The following is a 12,269-nucleotide window of genomic DNA, read 5'->3' as shown; positions in this document are numbered from 1 at the left end:
TCTCTGTTTTTTGTAACAGACAGTAATATCTTATTTCCATGCTTAAAGACAACTCCCCACCGTGCACAGCCTTCTGCCTTGCATGGTGGAGGGTTGGCCATCCCCCACAGACAGACAACCCCATGCTGTTCATGGCCTTCACAGTAGGAACAGTAGCTGAAATACAATTTCCTTCTGCCTTGCACCCACTGTCATTTTCTTTTCAAAGTAATCCCTGGGGATTACTCATGAGACAAACACGCTCTGCTGAAACTGCAGATATAATTCACTCAACACTCAAACTCTTTACTATACTCTTCTCTATCACTGAATGTGTTTGGGAAAGGGGAGGGTGGAGTGCAAGTTAATTACAGTTGAAGGTAGACAAATAAGTGCAAAATTTAAGTACTCAGGTCTGCCATCTCACCAAGACACACCCAACTCTTACCTATTAATAGTTATTCAACGCAACAGTGGGACCTCTTATGAGTGAGTCCCTCGGTAACCCTTCAGACATCTGCCACCAACTCTGTGTTTTCATCTAGAGCAGAGGTCCTCAAACTTTTGGATGCCGAGACCCCCCTGTCAACATTTTCAAGCATAAGGACCCCCTCCTGACAAAAATTTCTGAACCTCTAGGTTATGAGGAAGGTGAGGACCAAATTATGCGACAGGCTTGACTTAATAGTGTGAGTAGAAAATGTATATAATGTTCTGTGATGCTGCGTATTTTGGGGTAGCATTGCTTTAATATTTATAACTTTTTAAAACACAGTAATACTGAGGAAAGATTTCACCCCATCAGTACCAGTTTATAACCAAAATACAGCAATTAACATCAGAAAGGTGTCTAGTCAACCTCTGTGAAGGGCCTCCCAATCCGCAGGAATACGCGCTGCCACATTAGAAGCTCACCTGGCCATGGCCAGGAGCAGCAAGGGTGCATTCAAACCGTGGCGGTCTTGTGCAGAGTTAAGCAGTTTACCCATGCCCCTTTCCTCTCACCCCCTTCCTTCCATCCCTCTCTTCTCTCCTCTCCCAACCCCGGATCCCTCTCTCACATTGTAGGCAGATGGTTATTATCCCCAGGACACCTTTTGGTAACAGTAGCGCACTACAAATGTAAATAAACGGTAGAAGCAGGGGATCCACTAGACCCGAACTTCGGGGGGGGGGGTTAACACTCCCAGCCAGGGCTTGTCCAAACACTGGTCGAACACGGTGCAACAGTCTTTCCACCCTCTCCATGAATTCCCTCACGACCACTCACCAACAATACACCTCATCTCTCCATAGCACCTGTCTGACAAACATTTCATTTTTTTATAGCGCTACTCATAGTTTACTCACACTCAGTTCTGTGATGTGCATGGTGATCAGTGTGAGTGCATGGTGATCAGTGTGAGTGCATGGTGATCACTGTGAGTGCATTGTGATTGCTGTGAGTGCATGGTGATCAGTGTGCGTGCATGGTGATCAGTGTGCGTGCATGGTGATCAGTGTGAGTGCATTGTGATTGCTGTGAGTGCATAGTGATTAGTGTGTGTGCATGGTGATCAGGGTGCGTGCATTGTGATCAGTGTGAGTGCATTGCGATCGCTGGGAGTGCAGGGTGAACGTGAAAGTGAAGGCGAGAATGAGAAGTGAGTAGTTTGAAAGCAGGGTGCATTCCCAGAAACTTAAAGTGTAGGGTTTCAGATATAAGTTAAACTATTGCTATAATGGCATTAATCAGGGTTCGAGGGTGGAGGAAATAAATAATGTGCTGATCCTGAAACAAACTTCCAGTCTAATGATTAGGGTTACCAGCTCATTATTTTGATGGCCCAGAAATAAGCAGTCACCTACAGCTGTATTTTTTGCACTTAACTGTGAATATTTAGAACAGCAAATATAAATAGAAAGCACTTTTAATTGTGTTCTAGGGATGCCTCAATGATCCATGACTAATAATTAAAGAGAATAAAGACAGAAAAGTCACATAACTAATTAATACATACTTTTTTATTTATAACTCAATTTAGTGTCAAGAGCAGGTCTCTGCATGATCTTTAAACAACACATAGCAGGCATGTTTCTTTTTGCAACCCAACTTTAGATTTCTTTTCATTAAATGCATTCTCACTCTACAGTAGTAAGTGTAAAAATACAAATGTAAGGAATAGGCAGAGTGGGGGCCGAGGGGGTACTGGAACCATAAAAAAACGGAGCTTTGGTAATTAGTTAACAAAGGCATGTAAATATGCTAATGGTCTTTAAAGACCTGTGAAAAACTCGGGCCGGAGATAAGACTCCAGACACTGCCCAGAGCGCGAGCTGCACTGCAGCAGCCCGGGCTGAGATACAGGATGGGGGAGGAGGGGGGCTGAAGCCCTGGAGGCCAGGGCAGAAGTGACACTGTGAAGGCGCGACCCCCTTTGCATCGCTCCACGGCCCCCCTGGGGGTCGCGCCCCACAGTTTGAATACCCCTGATCTAGAGTGTGAGATGGTCAAATCCTAATTATTTCTATGTGAATATCAGCACCAAGGTTCATCTTGGGTTACTGATGTGGCATTTGATGAATCAATGACATTTTGCACACTGGTTTTCTTACAGTTACTGGACATGATTTGAGTAATGTTCTGTTGTTGTTTGCAGTCACAGAACGTACGTCTGGGTGGAGTCCACTATCGCAGGGGAATGAAAATGAAAAAAAGAATGAAGGGGAGAAGGAGGAAGAGGAAGCCCTGAATCTGACTGGAATCCTCCTGACAGAGATGGAAGAGTATCTGCGAGCTCCGGAGGTACCTTCCTGGGGAGTGAAGGAGAGCTTCTTCAATGAGCATGAGGGCACAAACTCCATGGGGGAAGAAGATGGTCGACTGCAAGGATACAAAAGAGAGGAGCAGCCCACATGTGAGAAAGATCAGATGGAGGAGGAAAAACCAACTCGGAGAGCTACACCCCTGGGTCAGGAGGACTGGAGAGAGGAGAGGTTGGTTGATGAGGAGAATGAGGGGAGAGAGTCTCAAGGCACACCTACTGTAGCAGAGCAAGAGGAGGACAGAGAGAAAAACAGTGAAGAGAGGCCTAAGAGTGTGGCAAATGAGAACAAAGAATACCTTTGGAGATCTAATGCCACACTGCGCATGAAGGACAAGGAGGAAGAAAGAAAAGTGAGCTCAAAGAGCGAAGAAGAACATGAGAATACAGTGGAAGATCTTCAAAGACGAACCACTGTCAAATGGAAAGAGGGTGGTAGGGAAGAGGAGTTTGTGGGTGAGGAAAAGAGGGAGGAAGTACCTAATGAGAAAGCTGCTGAAACAGAGCAGGAAGAGGTCATGGTGGTAGAGGGAGAGGAGGAAATATCTAGGAAGCGTAAGGAAGAAGAACCTTCACAGACCTCCAATTCTGCAATGAGGAAGCAGAACATGGAGGGAAAGGCCATGGATAGACTTGAACAGAAGACAGATGAGAAAGAACATAATCAGAGAGGCAGTGTCACACTGGAACAGGGTAGTGAGGAGAGGGACAGGGAGGAAATTAATGTAGATGACGAGGTCAGGATGATAGGTTTGATAGTAGACCATTCAAGAGCATTTGTCACAAAACAGGAGCCGCTAACAATGACCGAGCGAAAAGAGAAGCCAATGGCAAACCATTTCCCTGAGCAGGTAAATGAAGACCACTTTGAAAGAAGAATCATCGTCCAAAAGCAACAGGGTGACATACAATATGATGGAGATGACGCTGCATCTCAAGGAGAACCAGATAACCTGCAGGACGTGGAAATCTTGCTAAAAAACGAGGAAGGTATTGGGGCATGGGTGAGTAACTCGTGGGTAACGATATATGGCTTTGAGAATGTGCAGGGTAGTTTGGATGATGAAATGAAACTTTCTAACAAGAAAGGAGCAGATCCACAACATGAAGGAAAGGAGGAACTCTATCCAGGGGAACAAGATGACCATCAAGCGTTAGACGATATAACTCACCATGGACCCTGTTACCAACAGAAGGACGAATTGGAGGAATTAGTGAGGGGCAACAAGGAAACATCTAAAAAAGAATTAGGTGTCCAACAGGTAAAAGAAGTAGACGAAGAAGGGGCATTATTTCTGAAGAATTTGTGTGACCTACAACTCAGCGAAAGAGAGGAAGAAGAGACGACAATACATCAAAAGCAATCAGTTGATCTGGTGAAAAAAAAAGAGAAAGAGGAGGAAAAAATGTCTAAGAAGGAACATACTGACGTACATTTGAAGGAAGGTGTGGTGGAAGCCTTTCAGATGGAACAAACTGAAGTACCGAAGGAACAGAGAACACCTGAGTGGGTACAAGGTGACAAACAGAAGGAGGAGATATTCATTTCCCGGTACCTGATGGAACATCGTGACCTAGACCGGAAGAACGGGGAGGACAAAGAAAAAACACCTATGATGGAAAATGGAGACCGAAAGGAGGAGGGAGAAGAAAATGAAGAATTGGTAAGAACTCAAGGTGACATGGGGGATAATCTAAAGGCAAGAGAAATGGAAGAGGCAAAACTCACTCACAGGGAACACAGTGACCAACACATGAAAAAAAGAACAGTTCAACGGGACCAAGTTGACCTACACAAGGAGCAGGAGAGTGGAAAAGATGAAGCATCTAAAATAGGTAATGGTGCTTTACTAGAGGGAGAAAGTGGGAAAAATGAGGAAACCTGTCAGGAGGAAAAAGTTGACCAATTTGACAAGGAAGACAGCATGTCTCATAAGAAATCAGTGACAGAAAAATGGAGTGTGGAAGAAGAGATACGTGTAAAAGAACAAGTATTAGTGGAAAAGAGAATTGAGGGAGATATTTCTCTGGGAAAACCAAAGTCGGAAGAAGAAGGAAGAGAAGGAAGAGAGACATCTCCGGGACAAACAGTTTCAGTAGAAGACACACGTGTACAGTGGGAGCTATTCTTAAGAGAAACAATATCAGAAAAAGGGATATTTGAGGGAGAGACATATGTGGGAGCACCACAATCAGATAAAGAAGAAATAGAGGTGGGGAATAAATTATTGATGGAACATGTATCTGAAAAATTAGGAGAAGAGGAAGAAGACACATGTCTGGCAGAACCTAGATTTCTAACAGAGAGAGTTGAGGGAGACATATGCCTTAGAGAACTTGCATTAAAAGAAGTAAAACTGGGGGAAGAGAGCTCGCATTCAGATGGAAGAGAGGATGAGAGGAAGTTCCTTGAGCAACTAGAAACAAGATGGAGCACAGACGGTGAGATTTCACTTAGAGAACTGGTACCAGAAGATGAGAGCGTGGAGCAATGGTCATCTCTGGAAGAACCAGTTATAGATAAATGGGTAGAAGAGAAAGCGATATCTTTCGGAGAATCAGTATCCGAAGAAGTTGTAATAGAGGAAGCAGTATCTCTAATGAAATCAAAATCAGAAGAAGAAAGGAAAATAGAGGGAGAGCCATCTCTGGGAGAACCAATATCAAAAGCAGTAAGAGATGATCCAGATGCAACTCGTGGGGAATCATTATTAGAAATAGATAGAAGTGAAGGGGGAGGGACACCCCTGGGAGAAGTAGTATCAGAAGATGAAGGGGGGATGGTGAGAAAGACATTACTAGGAGAATTCATATTAGAAAACGTAGGGGGAATGGAAGAGCTATATCTGAGAGAACCAATATCAAAAGAAGTACGAGAGAATCCAGAGGCATCTCTGGTTGAATTGATATTAGAAAAGAAAGAAATAGATGAGGGAGCAGCATTTCAGAGAGACGCAGTATCAGAAGAAGAAGGACTGGAGGGAGAGTTATCTGGTGGAGAATCAGTATCAGAAGAAGAAACAGGGAGAGTGGAGGAAGAGCCCTTTATCAGGGAATCAGTATCAACAGCAAGAAAGAAGAGAGAAGAGCCTCTGCAAGAATCCGAGTATAAAACAAAACGAAGAGAGGCAGGAAAGACATTCTTGGGAGAACCATTGTCAGGAGAAGAGAGGTTGGTGACAAATATATTTCTGGGAGAACCAGGACATGGGGGAGGGGCTTTTCTGGGAGAGCAAGAATCAGATGAAGAAGAGGAAGGAGATACATCTTGGGAAGAACCAATATCAGAAAAAGAAAGAGTCAAGGGAGAGCTATATTATGGTGAATCTGTATCAGAAAAAGAGAGAGTGGAGGTAGAGCCATCATATGGGGGAAGTGTATCAGGGGAAGACAGAAGAGATGAGAAAGAGACAGTTCTGGGAGAACCACAATCAGATGGGGAAAGGGGGGAAGAGACATCTCAGAGGAAAAGATTATTAGAAGATGGAAGAGAAGAAAGGGAGATATATTTGAGAGAAGAAGTAAACATAAAGAAAGGCACATATCTGCATACGCCAGTATCCCAAGATTTGAGATTGACAACAGAGATGATTCTGCTGATGCAAGAGTTAGAAGGTGAGAAAGCAATTGTAGAGCTATTCCAGGCAGAGCTAGTGCTAGAAGATGGGAGAGTTAAGGAAGAGATATATACCAGAGAACCAGTATCAGAAGAAAGACAAGAGGAGAAAAAGACTTCCCATGGAGAGAGATCTCAGGGAGCAGTGGCTAAAGAAGAAATAACCATAGTTGGAGATGCAGTGCAACGAGACCCAGTATGCGAAGACTGGCGAGGGGAGACAGAGACATCTCTGAAGAAGGAAGTTTCAGAAGAGGGAAGAGTACATGGAGAGGTATATCAGGTGAAACCAGTAACAGAAGCGGAGAAAGGTAAGGGAGAGACATATGTTAGAGAACCAAAATCAGATGACAGGAGAGAAGAGGAAGAGGGGCAGCAGGAAAAACTAGTCTCAGACATAGAGAACATGGAGAGAGCTCTAGAAGAACCAATAGTAGAGGAAGAGGTGTCACTGCAAGGGCCATCATGTGAAAGTTGGATAGTGGAGGGAGACACAACTCTGTGGGAGACGAGTTTGTATAACAAGAGGGTGGAAGATGAGATGTCTTTAGTTAAACCGGTGCCAGAAAAAGGAAGAGTGGAGGAAGAAGCATCTCTGGGAGAACCAGTACAAGGGAGTATGAAGTTAGAGACATTTATTGAAGGACCAGTAGCAGAGGGGAGCATGGAGGGAGAGATATCTATGGAAGAGTCTGCATCAGAAAAAGAGAAACTGGAAAGAGAAACATTTTTGGGAAATACAGTGTCAGAAGAAAGCAGATGTGTGGAAAACTTAGTTATGGGAGAGCCAGAGTTAGAAGAAGTAGGATTGGAAGAAGAAAGACATCTGAAACAATCCTGTCATCCACCAAAAGGAGAGGAAGAGGAGCTCTGTCAATCACTCAGTGAACCAGACTTGCCACCACAAGAACTGGAACAGGAAGTAAAAACAATTTCAGTTGATCAACCTTATTTCAAACACCAATTGGTAGTTGAAGAGACGCATAGAAGTCCAAATAAAAGCGAATATTTATTTCAGGATGATATATTGATATCAACACCGGTGTCACTGTCAGCCTCAGTATTGGAAGGGGACAAGTCTTTAAACCAAGCAACCTATCCTGTAAGTTTGGAGACAGCCACTTTTTCTCTAGCAGAAACATTCTGTCCGCCCCTGGTACAGAAGGGGCAGATAACTCTGAACAGCCATGAGGAGAGGGAGGAGGATGTCATTCTTTTACACGAAAGTGAGTGTCCATCAGATCTGGCTAGTGAGAAATATCACATGGACAAAGCCAAACGACACTTTAGTAAAGATAAAAGTACACTTCTGGAGAAGATGCAATCAGTATACTCTCTGGAGAAAAGGCCTCTTGGGCAAACAGATGGTCCAATGCAACACCAAAGAGAAGACCTGATGGTACTGCCAACCCCTAATCCCAGACATTTGGATATTGGAGAAAACACTCAAGTGCAAGAATTCATTACTCATTCTGGCGAAGAAAATGCTGTGCAGAAAATGGCATTCACAAAGATACGTGTCCTTCCCCCAATTATAGGAACAAGAAAAGTAGATGAGTCAACTCTGGATCTTAGAAAGGGAGATATATTTAAGAGAGAACCCCGTCACCAATCAGTAGGCAAAATGAAAGACACAACAAGCCAGTCACATGAGAAGGAGGCATCTGATGGACAGACAGTCGATACAGCAGTTGAAAAGGATAAGAAGAAGGAAGATGGGCTAGAAGGTCTGTTTAATCTGGTAAGAACTCTTTGTGCAGAAACAAATCAAAGTCCCAGAGGCGCACACCTTTATTCTTGTAAATTTCTCAATTAAAAGAATTGTTTAATGAACTTAACTATCTTTTGCGCGCTACACAATATTTGAGGGCTGTCAGTACCTCATACTAAATTAACTGTGAATATGTTCAGGTACACCTGTCCCGGAGTAACTGTGTGCCATGCAGTGAAATTTACAGTTGTTTACCTTACCTGCAGTGCACAGAGTTACTCAGTCACAGGTGTACCTGAAAATATTCACAGTTAAGAACTCTTATGCGCCTTTTGAGATCTGATATGATTGAACCCCCATGCCCTCTAGGATGCACCAGAGCTTGGGATGGATAACTCAATCAAATGCTGAACTCAAGTCGACAAAAGCCAGAAAAAGATTCCCCCGTTTGGAATGTATAAATTTGCACCAAATTAGATTTAAATGTAGGCCTTGTTCCATGGTACTTAGGCCTTGTCAGGAACCGTAGTGCAGTTCTGTAATTATGCCCATCTCCTCTACCCATGTCTGCAATCTATTTCAAATAATACAGCCGGCCACTTTCACAAATGCATCCAAAAGCAAAATTGCCCTGTAACATGCTGGATCGTTTCGGTCTCCTTTTTAAAAAATGGGTACAAGGATTGACTGAGACCAAGTGGGAATAAATCCCTGCTTACAACAGGCTTTTAAAACAGGAGTTAAGAGAGAACCCCATAGGAATAGATTGGATTTATATAAATCCATGGGAACACTATCTGGCCCGGGAGCTTTCCTTCCCTTACTTGCGTTGATTTACTCTATAACTTCCTCCACTGTAAAATCTATGTCAATGGGGAGGAGATGTCATCAGTGATGCATAAATTATGACATAGAACATGACATGAGTTATGTAATATGTGAGGTCATATGCAATGCATGGCGGATGTGAACATTATAGTTAGCTCAACTAACTATAACTGATGAATTTCTGTGTTTTTTTTGTTCCAAATTTTAATGTTGTCACTGACATATTCACCTAATTATAATGTCAATTTTACCTTTGTGTTTTCAGTCTATTTCTAAGGGTTTTTTTCAACAAAAGCAGATCATTCTATCACACCTAACTATAATGTTACTTTTTTCTGTGAATTTCTCTGTTTTTTTAACATACAGTAATATCTTATTACCATACGTAGAGCCAACTCTCCACCGTGCACAGCCTTGCATGCTGGAGGGTTGGCCATCCCCTCACAGACAGACAACCCCATGCTGTTCATGTCCTTCACGGTAGGAACAGGAGCTGAAATACAATTTCTTTCTGCCATGCACCCACTGGCGTTTTCTTTTCAAAGTAATCCCTGGGGATTATGTTACGTTTCCTCTTGAATGAAGACAAGAAGACGAGGTAGGTTCTCTTACTTTATTAATAAGAAGGAACAAGATAGATGTCATGTAATGAAGCCTGAGCCAACTGTCCTTCTGTGGAATCTGGCTCACATGAAGTGTGTTCCAGATTCCACCAAAGAACAAAGGATACCACACATCTCCCTCCTTTATAAAATAAAAAAAACATTGGTACAATTTAACTAAAACACAATGTTGGATTAATATATAATCTTTTGCATTAGCAGAAATTACATAACATTTAAATGGCAAAACGGAAATAAATAGATATTTAAGAACACAAAATGAACCACGGTAACAAGGAAAGTTATCTACTCATAACATAATCTTTACACCATGCTGGTTCATGTCTCTGTCTCACATTCACCTGGTTTCTCCCAAAATTGGTAGAACGTTGACAACCTTCTCGCCAATTCAGATTTTTATGCAAGACTTTTTTATTTTGTAAAGAAGGCACACGACAATTATCTCCAATAGAGACTTTCACAACTTTTGAAAAACTCCGAACATTTCCATCAGTTAACTCCACAACTTGTCTACCAACCCTGACCACTTTCATAGGATCAGAAAATCGAGATTCACCTGTTCTGACAATTCTACCCTTTTTTACATGTATCTAATCACCAACATTTACAGGACAAGAGATAATTTTGTTTGAAACATTGTCCATAACATGTGATTGTTTTAAAATTGTTTTGGTAATACCATTCCCTTTGTCCACTAAAGCCCATTGTTGACTCAAATTGCATAAACTTTTCCTACCTCTCATTTTTTCCAAATGTGATAAGTCGCCTTCACTTCTAGGGGTATTCCTGTAATTCCAAAGTAATTCATTCACAGCATCATAACAATTCTTCCCATTGCTTAGAGCAAGTTGTAAACCTTCTTTCAACACGCTTATCCATCGTTCTACAATCCCATTGCTTTGAGGATAATATACAGATACCATGATTTTCAAGGAATGACTTCATTTCCATCGAAGTTAATTGCACACCATTTTCAGTTAGAATTGACACAGGAAAACCTTCTTTCTCAAAAACATTGTTTAAAAATTGAATAACAACCTATGAAGTAACCTGAGACACAAATGTAACTTCAGGCCAATGAGATGATTGATCAATTGAGATAATAGCATAAACTGGATTATGACCGAAACACAGCGGTCCAGCAATATCCAGTGACACTCATTCCCACACTTTTGTAGGTCTAGAAATGGGATCATGATGATAAACCAATGTTTTCTGCGATTTGTCACTAATGCTGCATTCTATACAAGATCTAACTCTCCTTTCAATGCATCTATCAATAGCAGGCCACCTAATTCTTCTCTTCATACTAGACATACCCGGATGTCCCTCATGGGCCATGTCTAAAACTATTTACCTTAAATCACGAGGTACGACTAACTGTAATCCTCTCATCAAAATATCATCCTGAATGGATAATTCTTGTGCAACCTGAAGAAAAGGTAACAAGTTTTGAGATATATTGGCTTTCTTAGGCCACTCAGTTTTGACAAATATAACTTTCTTGTAGTCTTCATCATTATCGCGTGCAGTTCTCCATTGATCTTCTTTTATACACCCATTAGAGACTTCACATATGGATACAACTTTTTCATGATCAACATCATCAATGACAACATTATCATCCTTACTCGGTAATCTTGATAAACAGTCAGCTAGAACATTTTTTATTCCTGGAATGTATTCCACTTTAAAGTGAAAATCTTGTAATTTATATTGCCATCTGGCAATTCTAGCTGTTGCTTTTCCACATCCTTAAGTCATAAATAAATCTACCATTGGACGATGATCTGTCCTGACTCTGAACATTGTACCATACATATATTTACCAAAATATTCAATGCCCCACCAACAAGCAAGCATTTCTTTTTCAAGGGTGGAGTACTTATCTGTGCACCTCTAAGGGGTCTTGATGCAAATGCTATAGTGACAAGATGTCCTTTTTGATTCTGCATAAGCACTGCACCAATTCCAACATTGCTTGCATCAGACATGATAATTGGTTCACAAGATGTGTCAAATGGGGACAAAGCAGGTGCTGAAGCTATACATTTTTTAAGAAAAACAAATTCTTCCTTGCAATTTGAATCCCAAACAAACATTTTATGTTTTTTCATTAAACTTCTCATATGCATTGTTTTGTCTGTAAATGATGGAATAAATTTAGCATAATACTCTGCTGAGCCTAAGAAAGACCTCAGCTGGTCTTTGTTCTGAGGTTCTGGAGCATCTTAAATTGCTTTCACTAAATTTTGTTTAGGAGAAATACCGTTCTTACTAATAGAATGACCTAAGCAGTCAACAGAATCCATACCAAATTTACATTTCTCTTTAGTTAAGGTTAAACCATTGTCTTGTAAAATAGACAAAACTTTGTGTAGAATTTTCGTGTGTTCTTTCACATCCTTACCTAAACCTAAGATGTCGTCCTGAAAATACAGAACATTATTTATGTCTTTAAACAACTCATGCATTACTCTCTGAAATGCTGAGGAAGCTGAAACTAGCCCGAAGGGCATCCTTTTATACCTAAAAGCTCCTTCAGATGTGATAAAAGATGTAAGATGTTTGCTATCCTCATGTAATGCAATTTGATGGTATGCATTAGATAAGTCTAATGTTGTAAATATGGCAGCATCTTTAAGTTTAGCGAACATCTCTCCAATATTCGGTAGTGGATGTTAGACTCCAACCAGCCCAAGCACTGC

The 12,269-nt window shown here is 41.5% G+C and overlaps 1 protein-coding gene across 1 annotated transcript in view; it reads left to right on the top strand.

The window, feature by feature from the left end:
• The window catches only part of LOC147705746 (uncharacterized), a 327,579-nt gene that overhangs the window by 97,413 nt on the left and 217,897 nt on the right, over window positions 1–12,269 (top strand). Inside the window, 1 exon segment of the mRNA XM_086929556.1 lies at window positions 2,619–8,140. Coding sequence (XP_086785682.1) covers window positions 2,619–8,140 — 5,522 coding nt within the window.

The sequence above is a fragment of the Lissotriton vulgaris genome, chromosome 7 (genome assembly GCF_964263255.1).
Source record: "Lissotriton vulgaris chromosome 7, aLisVul1.2, whole genome shotgun sequence".
Lineage (NCBI taxonomy): Eukaryota > Metazoa > Chordata > Amphibia > Caudata > Salamandridae > Lissotriton > Lissotriton vulgaris.
Note: the sequence above shows the minus strand (reverse complement) of the source record. Positions and strands in the feature narration are given on the sequence as shown.